We start from the raw sequence: 25,974 nt of genomic DNA, 5'->3' as shown, positions 1-25,974 counted from the left end.
AACGTTTTTCTCCCTATTGTACAGCTGTCCCAAGTCACACAGCCGGTGGAGCCACCCTGGGCACCGGGGCAGCACCCACTTCCCACTAGGCGCCCTGACCCTCTCAGCCATGCTCCTTCCCCTCTGCAGAGGGCATTTCGCTAGCGCCACCTCCTAAGATAGCAGGAATAATTTTAAAAGCCGACGCACGTAAAACACATAGGACACAAGAAGGGCGGGCTTAATACATGCCAGTCACTGTTCTCGCTGCTGTTGTGGTGGTGCAATTATCCAACAGCCCCACAATTCACGAGCCCGTTTTGACAGAGGAGGAACCGGAGATTGAGATAGGTGAGGCAACTTGCTGCAGCCCCACAGCTAATGAGGTGAATATGACAGCACAGACGGCAGCAGAGCCTAGAACATAGTACGTGCTCATTAAATATCTGGGGATGAAAGAAAGGTTTGCAGCCATGAGTTCTAAGATTCGGTTACTCAGTGTGGTCCTCAGACCTCCACCCTAGGCATCACCTGAGAGCTTGAGGGACATTCAGAATCTCGCACCCCGGCCCAGAAATATTGACTCCAAACTGCGTCTAAGTAAATCCTCAGGAAAAGTGTACATGCCTTCAAGCTTTAAGAAATGTTGCTTTAAGACCTCTGAGTCCAGGTTCTGCAGAGAAAGTGGGGAGGGGAAAGGCTTCACTTCTCGGATTCCCAGTTTTATCTTGTTTTGTTTCAGTCAGAACGTAAGGAGACAAGAAATCTAAATCTCCAGGGCTTGTTCACACAACCACGTGTCTACTGACCATCTGTTGTGTGGGGGGCACACAATTTTAGGCACCGAGAATGCAGCAGTGAATACAGACTCCACGGTCAAGGGCCTCGCATCTAGTGGGGAGATGGGCGGTGATCCAGTAAATGATCAAGAACATAACGGACCGTGATAAGGGATGTGCCGGGGGGAGGGTCCCACCTTCAGCCCGGCATCAGGGCGAGCAGAGACCTGGAGGAAGAGGGAGAGTCACCAGGGGCAAGCGTGGGGCGGGAAACCCATGCTGCCCAAAAAGGCAGGTGGCTTGTTGTTCTTTTGACACGGGGGCTAAGAGCACACACATGCAAGATCACACAACTCACCAAGGCCAAGGCAGCTGGCAAAATCCGGCCCCATACGGAAGCTGTAAGTAGGTGTTGAACTTTGATGAGCCATACCAAGGACTAAAACCACACAGGGCCTCTGGGAAATGGCCGCCAGCCACACACAGAAAGGCAGAGGTTGACCCCCCCAGAGGTCAACCCCCATACCCCAACCCACAACCTCCAGTGATCAAGAAGGCAGAGTCTGTTGGACCGGGGCTCCCCCTGACTCTTGAGGCAGGAAGCCTCAGGTGTGGACATTCTGCTCTGAGCCAGAGAAGGATCAGAGCATCCCCAGTGGTTTCTCATCCAACAAGGAATGTCTCAGCTGCCAATGACACAATCCTGGCTTATGCAATGGCCCCCAGCCACACACAGAAAGGCAGAGGTTGACCTCCCCTCCAGACGTCAACCCCCATCCACACACAGAGCCTGGAAGTGGACAAGTGTGTGTCAGACGAGAGGTGGCAGTCATTCTGTGAGTCACAAGCTTTGGGCACAGCCTATCACCCCTCTGAGCCTCCATCTTCATGTCCGTAAAGTGAGCTTGGTACAACCTCACAGGGCAATGCAAGCATTCTATCAGACCCCATCAGGGAGAGAAGGGGAAAGGACCTTTCAAAGTGACATGTGAAGGAAATGTTTCCCTTTGTGACTACATGGGAGGACGGATGGACCTTGAGGGCATTATGCTAAGTGAAATAAACCAAACAGAAAAAAACAGTACCATATGATCTCACTTATATGTATTCTTTAAAAAAATGAACTCATAGAAATGGAGAACACACTGCTGGTGGCCAGAAGGGTGTAGGCAATGGGTGCAATGGGTGAAGGAGGTCAAAAGGTACAAATTTCTCGTTATAAAATAAATCAGTCCTAGGGATGCAATGCAAAGCTTGGTGACCATAGTTAATAGCACTGTATTGTATATTTCAAAGTTGCAAAGAGAGTAGATCTTAAAAGCTCTCATCACGAGACAAAGAACAGTCTATAGCTACGTGTGGAGACGGGTGTTCACTAGACTTTTCGCGGTGATCGTTTTGCAATATATACACATGTGGGATCATGCTGTGCACCTGAAACTAATATAATGTTATATGCCGATCATACCTCAATGAAAAAATTGGCATATGAGTAATGAGCTCGTCGACGGCTAAAGCTTCTGAATATGTGTGTGGATCTGTGTGTGTGCACGTTTGCATATGCACTGAGAATATTCCAGAAGAATCCACACATCACAGTGGAAGTGGAGAGAGTACAAGTGGAGTCTTGATTCTTCTCACGTGCTACTTGTCTCACGCTTTCTCTCTCCCACACTGTGCTGCTATAATTTTTATCACACAAACACAAATTTCAGAGGAAACAAGGATTGTCACAGTGGGGGAAGGGGCCCATGGTTGGTGCACTGAACAGGTGAGCAGTTCGTCTTTTGTGACACCATGAAGACACCTCTCCCAGGAGTCAGCCTGGGGTCCCTCTACACCAAGCAGGGAGGCTGCCTGGTGGCTGGAGTCTCTCTTTTCCTTTCCTCGGCCTTTGGGAAGGAACAGGTTCCGGATTCAGCCCAACAGAGCTCGGATCCCAGCCCTGCTCCTCGCTGGCTGTGTGACCGTGGACAAATCACTTGTCCTCTCCGTGCCTCATGCCCTCCTCAGTAAGATGGAAAGGGGGACTTACACCTCCCAGGTAGTTTGTTCTTCAACAACAACAACAACAACAAAACTGTACCAGAGACTCTATGCCAGACATGGTGCTTGAACCCGAGACCCAGGATGAACAAAACAGATAAGGTCTCCGGATGGTGGTGCTCATGTCTGATGGGAGAAGCTGATGGGAAACAAGACCAAGTCAGATGGTGGGGTGGTAATGAAGGAAATTAACAGAATGAGAACCAGCAAGTGAGCAAGGAGGCCATCGGGGAGGGCTGCCCTGTGGAGTTGACCTCTGAGCAGAAACTTGAGTGACATGGAAGAGCGAACAGTGAATAACGATCGCTCTTTGCCCCTAAAGCCACAGCAGGACTGTAAACACCCGGCACACAGTGAGGTAATCAAATGGCTTGAAAACTCTGTCATTCCTCCTTCCTTCCTCAGACATGCTGAGGTAAACAAAGACAATAGAGGCAATTTCCCTCAGTATCCATCCGGGAGGGAAGCAGGAACCAGCCCTGTAGGGAGATCCACGGTGGTGAAATGTGGCCCAACACTCAAGCTGGAAACGGTTGTTCCATTTCAGTCGCCATAATAAAGATCAGGAAACCCAACCAGCCCCCAAAGCATGTCAAGGGCCAGACCCATAAGCTGGAGTTTCCAGCTTCTTGGCAGAAGGACCAGGAGAGCAAAGAAGCTGGCTTTGGAAAAAGAAGGCTGAAGGGAAACTTCAGGAAAGTCCTGGGGCCCCAAATAGCTGCATCAACTTCCCCTGCACAGGACTTTTGGGGTGGTGCCAGCTCTGGAAAGTAGTCAGACCACCCCCACCACTCCATCAGTGGGGGTCGCCATCAACAGAGATCATCCCTGGAGGGTAAAAGGCTATTTCTCATGCAAAAGCCAAGGAGGGGGGCCCCAAGGACATCACAGAAAAACAAAAACAAAACCAGAAGGCCGTGCAAGGGAACAGGCAGGACTTTGCCCCCCTCCCATTCTGATGTCTGCTTAGCCAGCAGACAAGGGAGCCACCCTGGTGCAGAGGAACTGTTGAACCCCCCTCTGCGGAGACATGTGGAGTGGACACCAACCCAGCTCAAGACACTGGGCTACCACAGGAGTCTTTGGCCACCTCCCTACAGCCTCTTGGGGTCAAATGAGAATATGGCGTTGGGTCAGTGGTGGGCACCTGCAGGCAATCCGAGGAGATTAGAGAAATGGCGTCCATTCTCTGCCGAAGGCTACCTCCACTCTCTGTGACAGTTAAGCTCTCTGGAATCCAGAAATAGCTACTCTTTGGGCCCATCAACCTGGCAGTGGTGGCGGCTCTCAGCTGATGCTAGCCCCAGGGCGCTGCACTAGCCTCCACGGTTTCCCTTGGCCCTGCCCATAGCTTTGTAAAGGGCTCCGTCTTCCAGTCACCCTTATTTAACCACTTAAGGTCCCTGCCCATTACAGGGTTTAGCGACTTCAAGATACACACAGTCACACCTTTACACACACACACCAATGCATCCACGCATGCACACAGTGGCACGCTTACACACGCACACTCATTGTGCACACACAAACACACATGCACACAGATTTACACACATGTTCCCATCCATGCACCCAATTACGTGGATACACTCACATACACACACCCTCGCACATGCATACACACAGTAGCACGAACGCACACACAGTCACACATACACTTAGACACAGACACACTCACACACATGTTGAATTAATGGAGACCAGAGGCCAGGCCAGAGCCTGTTGTCCCCAAAAATTCCAGCAGAGGGCGTCGCCCACACACCCAAGAAAGGAAAGACACCCACAGCAGTGAGTGACAGCAGGCTCCTGTCCTTTAGAATCAATATACACAGGTGCAGCAGAGTCCTGGGATCGATGGGCTTCATGCCTCTCCTCCTCCCTCTCTCATTAATTCACCATCTCAGTCCTTAGCAGAAACTCAAAGCCTGTTTGTAGTGCAAGAGGAGACATTGAACACAAGTAGAGCTCACTCTTTGGAGGAGTTAGCTCATGGTGGAGGGAAGAAATGGTTCATCAGTGGGAAAGTGGGTCAAGGGAAGGGACTTTTTAAGACTGAGGAAACAACCACATTTTCTGTGTTCCAATGGGAATTACCTAATAGAGTTGAGGATACAAGATCAATAGACAAAAAAGTATACAGAAGATATTCTACCTAGAATATAAAACATAGAAATTCTACTTCTATATTCCAGGGATTAGAAAACTATGGTCCATGGACCAATCTGGCCTGTGGCCTGTTTTCGTATGGTCTATAAGCTAAGAGGTGTTTTTATATTTTAAGAGGACTGTAGGGGGCACCTGGGTGGCTCAGTCGGTTCAACGTCCGACTTTGCTCAGGTCATGATCTCACGGTCTGTGAGTTCAAGCCCTGCATCAGGCTCTGTGCTGACAGCTCAGAGCCTGGAACCTGCTTCAGATTGCGTGTCTCCCTCTCCCTCTCTGCCCCTCCCCCAATCACACTCTGCCTCTGTCTCTGTCTCTGTCTCTCCCTCTCTCAAAAATAAGACCATTGTAAACGGAGAAGAGGGGCAAGAGGAAGAGGAGATCCTGAATGGGATGTGCAAAGCCTAAAATGTTTCCCATATGGTCCTTTGCAGAAAAAGAATGCCAAGTCTGCTGGATAGAAGCAATAAACAATCGGAACAATATTTTCATATACCCATTTTAAAGTATTATGCACCAGAAAAAGTGAAAAACTGAGGTATAAATCTAACAAAATGTGTTCCAGATTTCTATGAAGAAAATTTGAAAATACTTGTGGAAGAAACCCAAGAAGGCCCAAATTCATGGAGAGAGAAGCAATATTCATGGATTGAAAGACTCCACCTTGCTAAGATAGTAAGTCTCTGCAAATTGATTTATAGATTTGAAGAAATCACAACCCTAATCCCAGCAGGACTTTTTGTAGAAATAGATAAGCTGATTATAAAATTTACATGAAATTGCAAAAGACTTAGAATAGCCAAAAATTTCTTGACAAGGACAATTTTAATGGAAGCTTTGCATTGGTTTGCATTTCCCTAAGGTCTAATGATGTTGTCCATCTTGTCATGCACTTATTAGACAATAAAAGAGCATTTTTACACAGAAGATGATGTGTAAATGTAAATGCACGTTTTAGATGTAAATATACTTTTTATTTGCATAACATTATATACAATTACAAGCTGGAAGTATACGTGAGAAAATATGAAGGGATTATTTTGACTTGTTGGAATTATGGATATAAAAGTGATTTTTATTTCTTACTGTTTCTTCTTGGTGTTTTCTTCTAGGAAGATGTATTATTTTGGGGCACCTGGGTGGCTCAGTCAATTGAGCCTTTGACTCTCTTTTTTTTAGGACTAATTATTTTAAGTTTACTTATTTATTTTGAGAGAGACAGAGAGAGAGTGCAAGCAGGGGAAGGGCGGGGTGGGGGGGTGGGGAGGACAAAGGATCTGAAGTGCGGGCACTGTGCTATTAACACAGAGCCCAATGTGGGGCTTAAACTCATGAACTGTGAGAAGGTGGCCTGAGCTGAAGTCAGATGCTTAACCGACTGAACCACCCAGTCGCCCCAGGAGCATCTGACTCTTGATTTCACCTCAGGTCATGGTCCCAGGGTAGTGAGATCAAGCTACGTGGGTTCGCTCTCCCCATCCCTCTGCCTCTCACTCCACTGGCGCTTTCTTTCAAAAAAAAACCCAGATGTATCATTTTGGGAATATGAAAAAAAAAATTTTGGTTTATTTATTTATTGGGTGTGTGGGGGTGGGGGGGCGAGCAGAGGAAGAAGGAGAGAGAATCCCAAAAAGGCTCCGCGCTGTCACTGCAGAGCCCAACATGGGGCTCGAACCCACGAACCTTGAGATCATGACCTAAGCAGAAACCAAGAGTTGGACGCTTAACCCACTGAGCCACTCAGGCACCCCAACGGGAAAAGTAATTTTAGTTAAGAACTCGGCAAGAAAAACATGTTATTTTCAGCTTAGAATATACTAAATATTTATTCATTTAAGGTTGCAATGTTCCCTTCTTATTTTGCAGTCACTAGGCCTCCTGGGCCCCCCATCTGTGGGCCCAGAAAGGTTTTGAGGCCCTGGACTCAGTAGCCCAGGGCAAGTACTCCTACAGCTTGAGAGGAGGGAGTCCTGGAGCGGCCGCTGTCCCAGGTGCTGAAGGAGGCCCCTCCACTCCCACCCCCCACCCCTCACCTTATTTTCTCCATTGGGACCCTCGTGACCTCCACCTCTTGAAACACGCAAAAAATGAAGTCCAGATCATGCCTCTTTAGACGGATTTTTTTTTTTTTTTTAGTTCCTAGCTTCAAGGCCAGCTTGGCATCAAAGGCCCTTGAAGTTACTCAGAGGTAAACTATGGATATTCAGAACTAACTGGATCTTCTTTTTTTCTTTTTCTTTTGATTTAAACATTCTTTATTTTAATCTTTTATAATTTACGTCCAAATTAGTTCGCATATGGTGCAACAATGATTTCAGGAGTAGATTCCTTAGTGCCCCTTACCCATTTAGCCCATCCCCCCTCCCACAACCCCTCCAGTAACCCTCAATTTGTGCTCCCTATTTAAGAGTCTCTTCTGTTTTGTCCCCCTCCCTGTTTTTATATTATTTTTGTTTCCCCTCCCTTATGTTCACCTGTTTTGTCTCTTAAAGTCCTCATATGAGTGAAGTCATATGATATTTGTCTTTCTCCGACTGATTAATTTCACTTAGCATAATAGTTCCATCCATGTAGTTGCAAATGGCAATATTTCATTCTTTTTCATTGCTGAGTGACATTCCATTGTGTATATATATATATATATATATATATATATATATATATATCACACCTTCTCTTCTCTATCCATTCATCCATCAATGGACATGTGGGCTCTTTCCATACTTTGGCCATTGTCGAAAGCGCTGCTATAAACATTGGGGTGCATGTGCCCCTTTGACATAGCACACCTGCATCCCTTAGATAAATACCCGGTAGTGCAATTGCTGGGTTGTACGGTAGTTCTATTTTTGTTTTTTTGAGGAACCTCCATACTGTTTTCCAGCGTGGCTGCACCAGCTTGCGTTCCCAACTAACTAGATCTTCTGATGATAATTTTCTTCACAGAAGATTGTCACATTTCCCAATACTTAAATTTAACTTTTGCGACTGCAGCCTTTTAAAATTTAGAATACGATGCAAAAAGAAGAGAGTACTTACCACCTACTGATTGAGTGATGTTGCACATGTTTGCTTATTCAGTCTCTCCATCAGTGAAACAAGATGGCTATAACTGTATGGTAACAGAACTCAGCCTCAGAGAGACCAACAATTTCCCCCCACCCAAACAGCTAATGATTAGTAAACTGTGATTGTGACCTGGCAGTAAAACTCCAAGGTGCCGTGGATCCAGGGTCATCTGAACTTAATTGCATCTAGTTATCTGCCCCACCTTCCTTGAAGAGTAGTCTTACCTCCTTGATCCAGGATGAAGCTGCAGGTCCCCACATCACCCCAAGACACAGCAAAGAAGAAAGGGGAAACTGGACAGAGAGAGTGTCTACCTCTCCATAAGGAGAGCTTCTAGAATTACCAGGTACTCTTTGACTTTTCCTATGGGACAGGGTATAGTCATTTAGCCAATCTAGTTTCAAGAAAAGCTTTCAAATGCAATCTGTATTTCAGCCTGCCATGCACCTAAACTAAAAACTAAGGGTTATAGGAAGGCAAAAATGAACATGAGGATACGCAGTTAGCAGTCTCCAGCACATTCCATCCTGTTGACAAAACATCCAATGTGTACCCCTCTCTCTAACCAGGAACATCCCCGGGGGAGCCAGTCTCAAAGACCACCTGCTACCTCCATGTAGCCCAAATTCCAGGATCTCTGGGGGATGTGCTGTCCCCTCCCTTAAACCCTGATGCGAGCTTTTGTGGTCCAGAAATCTATACACTTAAAGGCAATCATCGCCCTGAATACGTTCAACAGTAGAGTGATAACTGGATCATCACCATTTAAAATTCCAACTGAGGGGTGCCTGGATGGCTCAATTGGTTAAAGGTCCTACCCTTGATTTTGACTCAAGTCATGATCTCACAGTCGTGAGACTGAGCCCCATGTTGAGCCCTGAGCTGGATGTGAAGCCTGCTTAAGATTCTCTCTTTCCCTGGTCCTCTGCCCCTCCCACACTTGCACTGGCTCTCTCTCTCTCTCTCTCTCTCTCTCTCTCTCTCACACACACACACACACACACACACACAAACTAAAATGAAATGGATAAAATTCCAACTGAGAGTTCGTGTTCCATTAATGGCAAGCTAGGTTATTGGGATTAACCTTTCAATTAAAAAAAACACAACTCTCATAGCTGGATACTTTTCCAATTACTTTTTTTTTTAAGTTTACTGATTCACCTGAGAGAGACAGAGACAGTGCAGGTGGGGGACGGGTAGAGAGAGAGAGACAGAGAGAGAGGAAGGGAGAGAGGGAATCCCGAGCAGGCTCCACGCTGCCAGCACAGAGCCCCATGCAGCCCTCAAACCCACAAAACTGTGAGACCACGACCTGAGCCAAAACCAAGAGTCGGACGCCTAACCAACTGAGCCACCCAGGTGCCCCCTTTTCCAATTTCTTAAATGCATAAATGACCTGAAAAGACAGTAAAGAATTACAAAGATGTCACTCAAGGGGCACCTGGGTGGCTCAGTCAGTTGGGCGTCTGACTTCGGCTCAGGTCATGATCTCACAGCTTGTGAGTTCAAGCCCTGCATCGGGCTCTGCTGACAGCTCAGAGCCTGGAGCCTGCTTCCGATTCTGTCTCCCTCTTTCTCTGCCCGTCCCCCGCTTGTGCTCTGTCTCTCTCTGTCTCTCAACAATGAATAAATGTGGGAAAAATTTGTAACAAAGATGCCCCTCAAATGAAAAAAGAAGCCTGGGGGCTCCTGGGTGGCTCAGTCAGTTGAGCATCTGACTTTGGCTCAGGTCATGATCTCACGATCTGTGAGTTCGAGCCCCGCATCAGGCTCTGTGCTGACAGCTCAGAGCCTGGAGCCTGTTTCAGATTCTGTGTCTCCCCCTCTGTCTGACCCTCCCCCGCTCATGCTCTCTCTCTCTCTCTCTCTCTGTCAAAAATAAATAAATATTTAAAAAAAGAAAAGCAAAAAGAAACCTGGAGTTAAGGAGCATGAATTATGCTTTTGCGCTGGAGCCAGTCAGGGAAATGTGAAACTCTTTTGACGGCCTCACGGCCAGGGGAGAAAAATCAAAGCCTAGAGTGACATGGGAAAGAAAAGTTGTAAGAAGGTCCTCCTTACATAGGTGGAAGCCTCCAGGAGCTACACTGCTCAGGGGGAGAAGACACCGGCAGAGGGGACTGCAAGTGTGACCTCTGCTGGAATTTAAACTGCCTTAGTGATCTTGGCACCACAAGCCTTGAACTCCATTGAACATCATCCTTGACCAGCAAGGCTTGAAGAATGCCTCCTAGAGAAAGCTACCTTCTCCAAATTCTACACATGTTATTTCAAATATGATAACGGATACTCAAGCAAAGATAAACAGGCACACGAGACCACTAACCCTACCAGTGAAAATTAGCAAAAACAACAGACCACATAACGGATACAATGATTGCAATGATCAGACACACAGGAGAAAGCATCTATGTTTGTTTCAGTGAACATAGTGACCATGGAAACATAGTGAAGAATTCTGGGGTAAGAAAAGTTTGGGTATCTTAGATAGGAACAGAGATCAGAGTGGCCAGAGAGTAGTGCCACTATGGGTTCTCCACTGTGACCCTGAGCTTCAAACATGCCCCTCAGTCAGTGTTTAACGGTGGTCCCTCTCCTACTCAAACACCTCCCATGGCACCCTATTGCCTACAGGATAAAAGCCCTTATTGGGCTGTGGGAGAACCCGCAATCAGCATGGCGGGGGGAGTGGGGGAGCCGTGGTCAGCTGGAAAGGCTGCCAGGGTCTTGTGCTCACACACCAGCCTCCCCTCCACCCCACCCCTCGCCCTCGCCCTCCCACTGCGTTCCCGCAGGTCCCGAGCGCCCCCTGCTGGCTGTCAGTGGCGCCCCGGCAGAGGAGACCACACAGTTCTAGTCCTGGGAATCCGCCAGGGGGCGTGTGTAGGGTCGGGGTGGATCCCAAGCCAGGGGGAGCTGGCGGGTCACTGGGGGCCCGCGCTCAGCGGCTCCACCCGCAGCCAAAGCCCGCCCTCGGCGCGCAGGATGAGCTCCGGTTTCCTGCGCGGCTCCTCCTTGTCGGGCAGGACCCGAAAGCGCAGCAGCGTGAGCGCCAGGACCACCTTTATCTCGGTCAGGGCGAACTTCTGCCCCATGCAGTTCCTGCGGGCGGCAGTGGGCACTCACTCGCCAGGGACCCCAGCAGGTCCCTTCGCGCCCCGAACCTGGCCTGGGACCGCCAGCCCCGCCCGCAGGGATATCAAAGGGGACTAACTGTGCCCGGGACCCCCATATGGGGGTCTCTGAGCTTGGCTCAGATCCCAGCCCTGAACTCCCAGACAGGGGGAAGGGGCCCTGAGTACACTGCGGAGCCCTCCTTGGACCCAGCCACCCCCCACTGTCCAGGCCTTTACCCCCAACCTCTGGAGGAGGGGAGAGAAGGAGAACCATCCTCAACACGCCCTTTCCCGCCCGCACAGCCACGTCTGGGATCTCAGGCCCAGGCCCCTGCCCTCACCACCTCACCCCCACCTCACCTGGGTCCCGCGGAGAAGGGAATAAAAGCCAGGGAAGACCTTTCCTTGATGTTTTCTGGGTCAAAGCGGAAAGGGTTGTATACCTGGGGGCGGAGAGAGGCGGCACTGTTGGATGGGGTTTCCCAGGACAGCCGGCTTTGGAGACACAGGTGTGCATTTCATGGAGGGAGCGATTTGCCAGGTCAGAACCCTGAGCCCTCCCTTAGGCCCCGCTAGGGAAGTGGCCAAGGATGAGGGTGGGTGGAGGGGAGGGAGGGGGAGGCAGCACCTCAGGGTCTGGCCACACGGATGGATTGTGGTGAATCCTGAAAATATCAACGAGGCAGACAACACCTGTGGGAGGGGAGGGGCCAGTCAGGAAGGGTTTCACCCTGCCTGATGAGCCCCTCTTCCTGCCCACGGGGCTCCTCCCCCTGGTGTTGTGGGCACCTTTGGGAATGACCCGGCCATCTGGGAGCACGACGTCCTGGGTACAGCAGCGGAAGATGGCTGTGACCGGGGGGTGCAACCGCAGACTCTCCTTGATGCACATGGTCAGGAAAGGCAACAGGGCCAGGTCGTCCCTAAGGAAGCCCCCCAACGATTAGCCAGGGATCCAATCAGACTCCCGCAGACCTCCAGCTGCTCCCCGGATTCTGTGTCTCCCTTTCTCTCTGCCCCTCCCTGTTCTCTCTCTCTCTCTCTCTCAAAAATAAATATTAAAAAAAATTTTTTTAAGTATTTCTGAACAAAGCCCAACATTCACACAGTACCTTTGAAAGTTAGAAAGTCTAAAGTTATACAATTTATTTAAAAAGGAAAAAAATCTCTTTGCTGGACTTACCAGGTTATTTAAACAAATAAAAGGCACCCTCCTAGGTGAAATACCTAATATAACGGTGTGGATTCTTTCTAAGTTACTTAATGTAACCAATGCACCCAATTAAAATCTAGTTGGTGTTTTTGGAGCTTAGCAATCTTATTCAGTTTGAAAACCTTAGAGTTCAAATCTATGTCGATTTAAAAGACCAAAAAAAGAGAATCCATTCACCTGATATTAAGACCCATTATAAACATATGGTGATAATTGAAAAATTAAATTAAATTAAATTAAATTAAATTAAAAGGCAGCAAAGCACTGTTGCAAGAACAGGAAAACAGACCCACAGAACAAGATAGAGAGCTCAGAGACAAGTACGTGAATAGGTGAAAACGTAGCATCCGGTAAAGGAGGCCCCGCCACCCCCAGACAAGGGATGGTTCAGACACAGACACAGACACCCCCACAGTCTCACCAACACACTCCAAGAGAACTGAAGCATCATGCACTCCACATGTAAGATGGGGTCTTCTCTTACACGTGAAAGGTAAAGAAATATATTGATCTAGAAGAATATCTTGAATAGACAAGGAATTCCTACCAATCAACAAGAGAGATGGCAGGCGACTCAAAAGAGTAGACAAAGGACATGATCTAGAAATTCATGGGAGCTCAAACTCAGAGATTTAAAACATGAAGAGATGGGGCGCCTGGGTGGCTCAGTCGGTTGAGCATATGACTTCGGTTTACATCATGACCTCGAGGTCCATGAGTTCGAGCCCCGCGTCGGGCTCTGTGCTGAGAGCTCGGAGCCTGGAGCCTGCTTTGGATTCTGTGTCTCCCTCTCTCTCTGCCCCTCCCCCGCTTGTGCTCTCTCTCAAAACTAAATAAATTACCATTGAAAAGAAATAACTAAATAAAACGTGAAGAGATGCTCCACGTCGCCGATTACCAGAGAAATGGAAATTATATAGCAATGGGATGTTACCTCATAGGTATTCGAGGTGAGAATTAACAAACAAGGTGGGTGATGGCAAAGCCCGGCTGAGGCACCGGGGTGGGGGGAACCCCACGCACTGACAGTAAAGGTATGGACAGGAGCCACCACTCTGCAAGGCATTGGCATGGTCAAGGAAAGGCGATGTGTGTTTCATGACCCAGCAAGTTGGCTCTCAGCCTGGGACCTGGAGAGATTCTCAGACAGGTAGATAAAGACATGAACACCAAGAGGTTCATTGCGGTCATGAGATGGAAACCTCCTGGATATTTAGGTCCAAGGGACTAGAGAGGAACTTTCCATATGACGGTCCAAAGCAACAATCTAAATGTACATAGAGCCACGGATGTCTGACAAAGTCATAGTGCTATGTTTCTGAGAAAGATAAGAACCAGCAGCAGATCTGTGATATAACACATATCTGTGAATTTTTAAATTTGGTTTAATGTTTATTTATTTTTTGAGCGAGAGAGACAGCATGAGCAGGGAAGGGGCAGAGAGGGAGAGGGAGACAGAGAATCCGAAGCAGGCTCTAGGCTCTGAGCTGTCAGCACAGAGCCCAAGGTGGGGCTCAAATTCATGAATCACGAGATCATGACCTGAGCCAAAATCAAGAGTCGGACGTCCAACCAACTGAGCCACCCAGGTGTCCCATAAACAAAATATTTTTAATAAATAAATCCATTAAAGAAAACAAACAAGTGTTACAGTTTAGCATTAGAATGGGAAGGGCCTTTCCAAGCATTAAAAAAAAAAAACAACAGAAGCTATAAAAAAAAGTTAATAAACGTGACTCCTAATAAATGAACAAAAACTAAAATAAAGTCAAAAGTCAATCCAGGAAAGAATTTTTGCATAACAGAAAAGGAACTAATTTTCTTTATATGTAAAGAGTCCTCACAAATCAATTTTAAAATGAAAACCAGAAAAAACTCAAAGTAAAAAGGGTAAATTATGCAAATTGAAGCTTCACAGAAAAAGAAATATATTTGCAATATATACGTATATCAAACCCTCGTGATGTATACCTTGTGTTGTATACACAGTATTTTATGTCAACTATATCTCAATAGAACCGAGATTGAAAAAAGACAAAGGCTTATTATATCCATTGTAAAGCATTTTGCACCATTTGAAGTGTTACCAAGTGCACTGTTTGAAGTTGAGAGACACACACAAACACTTCTCCACTTCACACAACTGCTGTACTGAGCCCAGCCTTGAAGTTGAAGGCACTACCTTGAAGTCCTTGAAGTTGAAGGACTGAAGTGTTCAGTCCAACATCTCCTCCCCATTCTTCAGCCCTTGGCCCCAAATCTCCCCGGGACCCCCAGGCTCCACCTCATCTCCTCCAGTTTGCAGATATGTTTAATTCGAATATCTGACTTGTCTCTCCCCTGCTCAAACATCTCCCATGGCTCCCCACTGCCTTCCTATAGTAGTCACGAATCTCCCTTCAAGAAAGAACTTGATGTCCAGCTCCAAGGAGTGCAGTCGGCTGACAGCCTCCAGTTAGAGGGTCTCTGGGCTCTGCAGCAGCATTCACGCCAAGGCCACACTCTCTTGGGCAGGTCCCAGCCACTGAGAGAGCATGGTGGGCCCCTACTTTCTGATCATTTCTGCCCAATGTGAGACTCCCTCCCTGAGAGCTCTATCCCTGAACACTTTTATCTTTTATCCAATACTGGTTTCCCAGAGGACTTGAACCGACACCTTTGGAAAATCTTCACGTGGTTTCCAAAGCAGACCAAGAAGGGCTTCCATCACCAACTACCAGCTCCAGCCTCACTGGGAGCCTCCCAGATGCTTCACACTGTAAATTTCACAAGGATCCAGCCACGTTTACTTCCTCCCAAACACGCCAGGCCCACGGCTGCATGCCTCTGTCAGGGCCTTTGCACAAGCTGTCCGTAAGGCCTGGAGCACTGTCCACTACCCATTCCCAGAGGGCTGAATTCATATTTGCTTCTTTGCTACCCAGCCTCACCCCTTCTTTCCTCCATGATCCAGCCTTGACCAAGTAGGACTTGAATGGCACTGGACATGGAGTTGAGAAGGGCCGGCAGGGTAGACATGTTGACTGAACCAAGCAATGGGTAACTGTTTTACCCGCAAAGACCACTTGTGAATCCCTGGAATAGATAGTAGGTGGGAATTAGATATAGGAGCAAAAATTAAGAGTAAGGGTCTTTAGGAGAAATGTGCAACTTCAGGCAGAAAAGCAAGGGAGAGAAGTTCATTTACTCAACACACGCTGGATGGCATCTGTTCGACACACATTGTCATGGTTCTCCAAGCAGCCCTTGGAGGAGACATTCCCTGACCTGTCCCACCCCCATTTACAGAGGAGAAAAGTGGTACTCAGAAAAGGGAATTGGTTTTATTCAAGTCACATAGCAAGCAAGCAGGGCAATAAATGTGGACACTCCAATCTTTCTGTTGCGTAAGCCTGCTTTCCCCTGCTCTCCAGGATGGGTACCATACCCTTGCCTCTGGGTGCTGCTCCTAGTCTCTCTAAGCAACAATGACACAATCAACACAAAGTTCTTTCCCCTTCCCCAGCAGGGGAGCAGAGCCAATGAGAGGGGTTCCAGAACAGGACATGAGGACCTGCACTCACCATTCAATCTCTTTAGGCTCACGGTCCCTCAGGAGCTCTTGCACCTCCTGCCGACAGCGCTCCTGATACTCTGGGTGCTTCGCAAGGTTGTACAGGACCCAGGAGAGACCACTGGCCGTGGTGTCATGGCCTGAGAAGCAGCCAGACAGGCTTGGGTCTCTGGGCTTGTTCAGCACCAGAGGGCGGACAGCGCCCTTCGTTAGGGCCCTCAGGGAGGATGGGGAAGATGGAGTGGGATGGGGTGGTCCAGGGCCCACCTGCCAAGTCCCTGGGATTGGACAGACTCCTACCCCCTGCAGTCCCACACTGGGATGCTTACCCCCAAACATGAAGGTGTCAGCTTCAGCTCGGATATCCTCATGGGACAGTTCCTTCCCATCTTCATCCTGCAGAAAGGGCACGACCTCCTGAATCGCACCGGTTCGGAGGGCACCTGAGTCTCGCCTGAAACACTCCCTCAGGCTCCATCACCAAAGCAGGATTCGTCCCTCATCACCTCTAGAGCCCTATCCCACAGGTCTCCCTGTCTCCAGCTTTCTTCTCCCAAGCAGCCTTCTACAAAGTCATGTCTAAAACATATCCCTGACCTGTCTCTCCCTTCCTCAAGCACCTTCCGTGGCTCCACAGTACCCGCTGGGTCAAGTCCAAGTTCTCCCATCTGACTTTTGATGTCAAGGTCCATTCTAACTCTTGAATTCTGATCCCCGGGAAGCCCACCTTGGCCAGCAGGAGCACATCAATGAAGTCCAAAGTCTTGGCCTTAGCTTTGGCCTTGAGGAAGTCATGGGAGCCCTCAGTAAGGAGGGAGCAGCGCCGCTTCTGGATGATGGCATCTGTGAAGTTGTGCACCAGGTCACAAGCCCTGCGGAAGCGCCGCCCATCAGGGGTGAGGTAGTAGAGCAAGTCCGGGTACAGGAAGATCTGCCTCTGCCGTTTCACCACAAGGGCACTGAGCTCCAAGATGGCAGCAATATATTCACTGGGGCTCCTGAAGGGTCAGGCCATAGAGAACATCTCCTTAACCCACATGACGCCCTAGGAGTGCCTTCCAACCAGAACCTCAGAAGCATGTCCCTGCAAAACAGAGTGTCCTCCAGGCATGCTTCTCTCTCCACCTGCCATCTCTGTCAATGGAATCATGGCCCAGACCCTGGGCAGACCTTGGGTATCACACTCATCTCTCTTCTGTCCTACACAGTATCTGCCCCTGCCCATTCCTCCTTACTTTCCTCCAAATCTGCCCCATTTTCGCTACCACATTCAAGCTGCCTCCTCCTCAGATTCTGTGTCTATGTGACAGTTGCTCCTCTCTCGAGTCCGATGTCCAAGAACAGCTTTGACCATGACATTCATCTGCTCAAACACCTTCCATCCCTGGAAACCTCAGGATAAAGCTCAGACCCCTTTGCTTCACTTTTCGATATCCTTAAGATTACCTCCTGCCAACCCTCCAATTTCATTCCCAAGGTGGCACATGCTTTATTCATCCTAGTCCTGTTGGCCTTTATCAAGCATTTTTGCTTACCTGAAACCTTACCTTTCTCTTTCCCTGCCTTGTCCTTCTTTGTCTCACTCTGATCCATCTCCTCCAGGAAGTCCCATCTGATCGCCCTGGCCAGCCCTCCCTTCTCCATCTACTCCCTTGGGTCTACGGTTCATGTTCCCAGGTCCTGAGCAAGCACTCACTCCTGGCAATTGCTGTCAAAACTGAAGACACATTTCTGCAGACTGTCCAGGGTCATGAGGCTGATGTGCTCAAACATGTCCAATCGGGTGCTGCCCTCTGAGACTAGGCGCTTCCACTTGGCCTGGACAGAGAAAGGGGCAAATCTGGGGCTGGGACCTACCTCTCCTGAGCTCCCCCTCAGTCCCAATCACCAGGATGGACTCCCCAAAACCCAGGCTCCTGGTCCTCCACTCCAGGGACCCATCTCCAGGGAGGACCAGGCTTGGGTGGGAATAGAAACTCTTACTATTAAGACCCAATGGCTGGGGGTCAGGAGACCTGAGTTCAAATCCTGGCTCTGCTTCCTACACCCCTGTGTGCCCTTGGTCAACTCACTGCTGCCCTCTGGACTCCACCTGTCAAAGCTTCAGTAACAGTTAAGATGACTTGCTCTGTTGTCAGACAAACCAGGTTGGAATCCCAACTCCATTTATTAGCTCACTTGCTAGCTGTGTGAACGGGAGCAGGCTCCCTAACCTCTCTGAGCCTCAGTTTCATCACCTGTAATGAGACAATAATCATCATCTCTACCTTATATGGTTGTGGAAATTAAATAAGACAACGTGTGCAATAGAACTGGTGCATGAGGGGCAGTGGGGAGGCTGAGTCGGTTACGTGTCCAGCTTGGGCTCAGGTCATGATCTCATGGTTCCTGATATACACCAAGAGCTAAGTAACCATTAGCTATCACCCTCATCTTCGTCATTATCATAGAGGTAGGCGACTGCTGCAAAAATGTCTCCATGTCTTCATCCCTCCCTATACCTTCACCCTTTGCAATGAGGTTTGGCAGATCTTCCATTAGGAGGTAAAGCCTCTTTCTCCAGCTCTTGAATTGGAGCTGGATGTGGGACTTGCTTCCGCCAACAGAAGAAGGTGGAGGTCCTGGTTGCCTGTTCTGAAACTAGGCTTCAAGAGGTACTGCATGTTTCTGCTTGTTCTCTTGGAGCCCAGGTTCTACCATGCGATCAAGCCTAGGCTAGCCTACTGGAAGATGAGGGACAAATGCAGGAGTCTGGTTGTCCCACCAAGGCCATCCTAGACTAGCCAACCATTAGCCAAGCCCCAAATGTGTGGCAGAGCTGAGCCTGGAAAAGCAGAGCTGTCTCCCAAACCCAGCCACGGCCACAGACACGTGAGTGATTCCAGCCAAAATAAGAACTCTTCTCCGGACTCATCATCTTGCGAGCAATAAAACACAAATCCTTTCAACCTCATGAGTTTTAAGGTGCAGTTCAGTGAAGAAAGAGCTACTATACAATCTTCATCATTAGTGTCTCAAGTTTCACAGAGTTTCAGTGAGGCAGATTGGAAGCTAACACCTTCCGAGCACCTACAATGTGCCAGGACCATGATTCCATTACATCATCTTGTCCACCCTTTAAGAAGGGCTTATGATCCTCATGTGACACATGGGGAAACTGATGCTTGGAGAAGAAATAGAATGGCCTGAAAGTCATCTAGCAAAGCCAGGACTCCAGGCCACTCCCCTTTTCCCAAGGCTCCAGCCGGGACCCTGGGTTTCAACTCACATGCATGATGTCTGCACTTTTGTTGAAAATCTTCACATAGGATTTCAAGATTTCACAGTGGAAGGCAGGTGTCAGCAAATGACGGTGGTGGCTCCACTTGTCACCATCAGTCAGCAGGAGCCCATCCCCTAGTAGAGGCAGCCACGAGGAGTAGGCAAGGGCAGTGCTTTCCCCTGAGACCCCAAAGTTGTCCCCGACCTCTTCACTTAACAGTTACTCACCCATCCAGGGCCTCATGACTTTGTAGAAAAACATGTCCCTGGACAAGATGGTGGCTGGCAGGAGAGACAGATCATCAGGGGCCATAGAGAAGAGGCAGGGATGGGCTTTGGGTTGGGGGGTGGAGGATCGAGCCAGGGGAATGCATACCCCCTCCAACCTCCATAGTGGGAATTCTATAGGGCAGAGTGGGGAGGTGAGGGGGGACAAGACCAGGCTGCAGCACAGAACAGAGCAAAGGCAGAGCCCATGGACCTACCCCTAGGTACTTAGATGCTCCCAAAAATATGACGCAACAGACCCAACATGCCTTGACATGGCTCCTTGACAGTCCGACATGTTCGAAACACCCAAGCACAAATCAGCACTCCACAAAATGTCTTTACAGGGACCTAGGACATCGCACCTGTCCCTGAACCCTCTGACATCTCCTGGGACTTCTGACATGGCCCCAACACATGGTAACGTGCCCTGACACGAAACAACATGCCTAACACACACTGGCCTCAAGCAGCATCCTCTGAATGGACCCAAAGACAATCTGACACGACCTCAGTGTGTCTCATAGATGGTCCCTGGCAGGACTTAAATATGGTCCCACTAATGTCCCAGACATGGCCCAGGTGTGACCTAGCCTTTCTCAGGATTCTCTTCCATCCCATAGTTATCATTAAGTGCTTAGGCTCAGGGGCTCCTCTGTCCTTAAGAGACCAAACAATCTGCCACCCTCAGATGCTGAGATCCCCCCAGCACAAAGAGCTGCCACTGCTCCCTCGTGCCTCTAGACCAGCTCCCCACAACACTCTGTGCATCTTCCCCCACAACACTCTGGCCATCTCCCTACCCCAAATCCCCTTCCAACTAAAGGTCCCTCCTCCCAGAGGCAGTTAGGGCCGTCAAGAACACACAGAAGAAGTAAGAGAAAGTCTTCGGCATGCTATGTGACCTTGAGAAGTTATTAAGCCTCCTTGAGCCTCCGTTTCCTCACCCAGGAAATGCCCCCCAAGCAGAGATGCCAGTGAATGGACATCTGTGGTATCTGCCTGTCCATCCCCTTCTGGAACCAACACCTCGCTCCTCTTCCTCCCTCAGACCAAGTAGCTAGGGAGGGTGGCCATGCCACTCCATCCTCCGTTCCAGAGCTGAACGTATGACCCTAACCCTTAACAATCAAGTTGCCGTGACTATAGGAAGAATTGGTCCCTGTGACCCAATCCAGGCCAATTTAAGAGAATCCTGCAACTATTTCTGGGTCTGCAGAGAATGAGCTCACATTTCCATGGGGGTTGAGCTTCTTAGACTCATCTTTGTCAGCATGAGAGTGAAGCTGTCACCAAGGAACACAGAACTGCAAGAGAAAGAGAGATTCCCAAGGGCACTGTTTGAAGACTGGATCCAACCATGCCTGAAGACAACATTCCTTCAGCTTTTCAGTCAATAGATTCCCTTTCTTCTCTTAGACTAACATTGCTGAATTTCCACCACTCAAAATTGAAAGCGACTGGGAACCAGAGAGAGCCAGGGACCTGCCCAGAGTCGCCCAGCAGGTTAATGGCAGGTCTCCATCAATACTACCCACTTCCCTGCTCAACCTGGTCTGTCCAGAGGTGCGAAGGACTGGGAACAGGGACAAGGGAATGGCTGGGTCGTGTGCTCCTGGGAGAGATACCTGGGGCCTGGAGCAGGGGGGCAACGAACTTGGGGTGGACGAACCGCAGAAGTGGGTAGAAGTGTCCCATCCACCGCAGGTGAACATCACGGAAGCTGTGACTCAGACTCTCCATGAACCTCAAGCCTTCTTCATTGCTCTTTACCTGGGGACAGCAGGGTGGAGAGGGTGAGGCCAGGTCAGGCAGCAGCCCCAGAAGCTTACAACTTCCCACTGCATCCCCCCTTCTGCCTGCATTATTAGTCTACACCTCTACATCTCACCAAGTCAGCTTCCCTTTGTTGGTCTGTTTGTCTCTTTTTGTGTGTCTATCTATGTGCCTCTCCCTCTCCCTTCACTCTCACAATCTTCATCTGTTTCCTTAGGTAGGTGAGAGACAGCCAGATGATAATTGCTAGATGATGGATAGCTACATGATGATGATAGATAGATAGATGATAGATAGATAGATAGAGGTAGAGAGATAGATATAGATAGATAGATGATAGAGAGATAGATACATAGGGAGAGAGAGAGAGAGTGAGGGGGAAAGAGAGAAGAGGGATGATAGATAAATGGGAAGATGGTTGGATGGATGCATGGACAGACAGACAGACAGATGGACAGACAGACAGATAGATGGATGCATGGATGGATGGATGGATGGACAGACAGATGGATGGATGCACGCATGTATGGATGGATAGATGGATGCATGCATGCATGGACGGACAGATGGATGCATGCATGCATAGATGCATGGATGGATGGACGCTTGGATGGATGGGTGGATGGATGGACAGACGTATGGATGCATGCATGCATTCATGCTTGGGTGGATGGATGAAGAGACAAAGGAAAGATATGAGAGATGGATTGGTAGATGATAGACGATATGTGTTTGTGTATGTTTCTTTTACATTCTTTGTATGTCCTCTCTGACTCCCTCACTTTTTCTCTGTACCTCTCTTTCTTCACCTCTATTTCTCTCTCTATCTCTCCCACTCCCCATGTCTGTGTCTCCTAACCTGCACACCCTCCATGGCTCCCCAGAACACTCAGAATAAACCCCCTGCCCCCACACAGTCCTGCAGCCCCACTGTCTCTGCTGTCCCCTCCACCTTCTCCCTGCCTCTCACCAGCATTGCTCTTTATGGACTCAACTCATGGTTGCTCAAATCCCTGGTGCTCGCAAGGCAGTGGGGTGGCTCAGTTGGTTAGGCATCTGACTCTTGATTTTGGCATGGGTCATGATATCACCGTTCATGAGTTCAAGAGCTGCACCGACAGTATGGAGCCTGCTTGGGATTCTCTCTCCCACTCTCTCCCTCTGCCCCTCCCCCACTCATGTGTGTTCTCTCTCTCTTTCTCTCTCTCTCTCTCTCTCTCTCTCTCTCTCTCAAAAAATAAATAAAATTAAAAAAAAACAGGTGTTTGCTCTGTCGCCTCCAGGCCTTTGAGTGGGCTATTCCTCTCCACAGTATATGCTTTCTCTTCTTTTCTTAAAAAATTCCTACCCATCAGTCCAGACCCCCTTCCAACAACTCCTTCTCTAAGAAGCCTCCCAGCCTACCCAAACAGCAGATGCCTTGCTTCCCCTCTGAGTTCCCCTTACCGCTGTCTCTCCGTCAGACCCACTCTGACCACACAGGATTGAGGGTGTCTCTAGTTTTACATGCCCAAGATTGGGGTTCCCCCAAGACATTACCTGGGACTGAGCCTCCCCAAGGACACTCCTGAAGCAGTGTCCAGAAGAAAGCAATGACCAAGGTCGCCCAAGAGCATAAAGGACTTTGGAATCCACAGGGACCTCACAGAAGCCTGGCAGGGAGGGGTATGTGGCCCTCAGATGCTGCCACAGTGCCCATGGCCACATATTCCAGATGGGTACCTGTGGCATGATGACAGAGCAGGCAATGCCACGGTGGCAAGAAATGATGGGAGCCCAAGCAGATCATAAACCCTGCGAGTAGGCAGCCACCAGCTGAATTAAGACCCTCAAGCCCTGCTCTGTGGGGTGGACCTACAAGCAAGACAGGGGCCATCACTTCCACAGAAGGAGCCACGGCAAGTTCCCCTGCAACCTCTGCAGTGGTCAGTGTGTCCAGACTCTGCATAGATGAAGGGGATCTCTGTTTCCTCCTGCTCCTTCCCTTGGGGGCAGAGGGATCCTGCAAGACTCTCCATGTTGCAAGGGTCCCTCCCAGGACACAGGGAGAAGACATGCTCCCTGCCCCCAGAGAGGCCGACCTTGGCTTGAGAAGTCAGATCTTTCTTCTCCTGGGAGTCGTTCCAATCTCAGGGAGGTGCCCACGGGAACAGCAGGGTGGCCTCACGTTTTGTACTGGGGTTCGTTCCCATGTCCTCTCATGTCCTGGCCAGTCCACACAGCACCCCCCCCCCCCCGCTCCCCAGAGGGTGAAGGTGTGCAGACCTTCCAGCTCTGACAGACCCCAGGACACGGGTGTGAGCTCTGCCCATCAGTCAGGAGGGCAGCTCCCACCTACGTCCTCTTCTGCCCACCAGCTTGCATGGTGCATCCCATCTGTCTGTCTGTCTGTCTGTCTACCTGTCATTCTACCTCTACCTATGAACCTATGGACTATGAACCTATCCCCTGAACCTATGGACACCCCCATCAGCCATGCCTTTTACAAATGAAGAAACCCAGGCCGCGTCCCCCAAAAGGAGAAGGAGGGGGCCTTGCCTCCCAGTGAGGCATCCTCTCCGATCCCACGGGAAGCCCCATACTGGCCTGACAAATACTTCCAGGTGCTCCAGAGGTGAATACAAGTCATTTTCACTTTTGTGACTGTTCTCTGCTCCCTAAGAACCCTGAGGCATTTATGGGGCCCCTGGGTGGCGCAGTCGATTAAGCGTCCGACTTCAGCCAGGTCACGATCTTGCAGTCCGTGAGTTCGAGCCCCGCGTCGGGCTCTGGGCTGATGGCTCAGAGCCTGGAGCCTGTTTCCGATTCTGTGTCTCCCTCTCTCTCTGCCCCTCCCCCGTTCATGCTCTGTCTCTCTCTGTCCCAAAAATAAATAAACGTTGAAAAAAAAAAAAAAGAACCCTGAGGCATTTGAAGAGATTGGCCCAGAGAGGGAGAGTGACTCAGCTGAGGTCACACAGCAAGAGGGACTGGAGGAGAGAAGAGTGACCAAGACCAGCCTCCATGGCCAAGCCCTGGAACAGGGAGTGGAAACGGCAACTTTATAACATTCCTGCTGCCCCCAGGGTTTGTCAAGAACATTCCCAGACCCAGCATCTCAGGCAAAGTTCACAATGAGCTTGGAATGCCCTCTTTCCAAACTTGGCCATAATGATCAGTAAAATAGCAGGAAGTCCCTCCCCCAGCTGTGGTCCTCATGTTGGGCAGTTAAGGAGAGCTGTGCTCCTCCCTCAGCCTGTCTGGGGATGGAAGGGCTAGCCACTCATCCCTTTGACCTTGAACATGGCAGGTAATGGCAAGCTCACCACCTATGTGTCAAAACTTACCTGAGTGCCTACTGTATGCCAGCTCCTGGGCTGGACAATGTAGTATTTGATCCCCAGAGCAACTATCCAGATAAAGAGGTGGAAAATAAGTAATTGGACAATTAATTCTTTAAGTATGAGCAGACCCAAGTCAAAGGTCCCTGCAGGTGGGGAGTCAAAGAAAGCTTCTGTAAGGGAAAGTGAGTGGTTAAACTTTATTCAGGTTGGGCAATGGGCCCATTGGGACATCTCAGCAGGGAAGTGTAGACTGAGAGGAAGCTTTCTTGGGGAGGGGTGTGGGTGGAGAGCTAGACCCCTGTGACTGGAGGTGGGGAGGTCATAGGTAATTCCTGTAGGTAAGTGAGCAGACACAAGGGAATGGGCCAGGTAGGGAGCAGACCCTGGACAGCGCCCCTGAGAAGGTCTCTGGGGTAGCCATGGACACTGGGAATGCCAAGGGACCCTGCTCTGTGCAGACTGCCCTGGGAGCCCTTCAGAGGGACATTAATGTGGGGAAGGGAGGCAGGAAATGGATCCCAAACAGGGTAGGGGTGCGAAGATGAAGATGTGGAAATGGCCTGGGATGAATGAGTGATTACAGAACGGTTCCCTAGCCTTCCTCATTCTCTGATGTCCCAGACCCCAGCCCCACCCAGGTCCCCATTACGCACCCCTGGGAAATTGCCTCCACCCCAATGCCCCAGGCCCGTCCTGACACCCACACTCACCAGTCCCAAGTGACTCCAAAACCAGCTCTGCTTTGGGGGCTGCAGGAAACACCTGAGGCGGCAACAGGTGTCATAGAAGCTGTAGCTCCAGACCAGGACACGGGCCAAGAGCCAGGAGACCCCCACCAGCAGCAGGAGCAGCCATGGGGAGGCTGCCACCTGCCCGAGTCCCAGCCAGGACAGGCTCAGCATCCTGGAGGCAGAGGGGACAGATTTTCCTGAGGCCGAGGAAATGGGCCCAAGGGTGAGCTCTCTGGACTCTTCAGGAATAGAGGGAGAGCCCCTCCCCCACACCGGAATGGGAGGGGCAGGGACAGACAGGGGTAGGCATGGTGAGTGCTCAGCACTGGGCAAATGGTGATTCAGAGAGGGGAGGAGGACCTAGACAATTCCAGAGGGAGAGGCAGAGTGAGTGAGAGGGAGAAAAAGAAGGACAGAGACACAGAGAGATAGCTAACCACCCACCAATAGCCACTCTGCTCCCAGCGGCTCTCTGGAGTCACCCCACCCTTGGGCAGCATCCTTTGCTACCCAGGATCAAGACCCCCAGCCAGGTACCTTCAGACCACAGCAGCTTATCCACACAGCCTCCTCTCCCCTCCTCTTGGAAAGTCTTTGTCCCTGGTGCCTGACCTAGGGGACACTGGCAGTGGCCAGGCTAAACCAGCCAATCCCTGCCTGCCTGCTTACCTCCTCCCCACCTGGCAGTGGCCCAA

General features: G+C 49.7%; 1 protein-coding gene across 3 annotated transcripts; it reads right to left on the bottom strand.

Moving 5' to 3' along the window:
* Positions 1 to 10,432: 10,432 nt before the first annotated feature.
* On the bottom strand, positions 10,433 to 25,974 carry LOC123382511 (cytochrome P450 4F6-like). Of its 3 annotated transcripts, none has more exons than XM_045047555.1 (13): positions 25,817 to 25,974; positions 25,259 to 25,451; positions 21,078 to 21,222; positions 19,411 to 19,464; positions 19,190 to 19,317; positions 17,618 to 17,739; positions 16,649 to 16,919; positions 16,251 to 16,317; positions 15,932 to 16,061; positions 11,945 to 12,078; positions 11,784 to 11,848; positions 11,516 to 11,598; positions 10,433 to 11,141 (listed from the first exon to the last, which is right to left on the bottom strand). In XM_045047555.1, the coding sequence occupies exons 2-13, from the start codon at positions 25,448 to 25,450 to the stop codon at positions 10,964 to 10,966; spliced, it is 1,569 nt and encodes a 522-aa protein (XP_044903490.1). In that variant the 5' UTR covers position 25,451; positions 25,817 to 25,974; the 3' UTR covers positions 10,433 to 10,963. The 3 variants fall into 3 exon arrangements, with proteins under 3 accessions (XP_044903490.1, XP_044903494.1, XP_044903479.1); XM_045047559.1 differs by having other exon boundaries at positions 16,649 to 16,793; positions 25,724 to 25,871; XM_045047544.1 differs by having other exon boundaries at positions 25,724 to 25,869.

The sequence above is a fragment of the Felis catus genome, chromosome A2 (genome assembly GCF_018350175.1).
Source record: "Felis catus isolate Fca126 chromosome A2, F.catus_Fca126_mat1.0, whole genome shotgun sequence".
Lineage (NCBI taxonomy): Eukaryota > Metazoa > Chordata > Mammalia > Carnivora > Felidae > Felis > Felis catus.
This window is presented reverse-complemented; position numbering and strand designations above follow the sequence as displayed.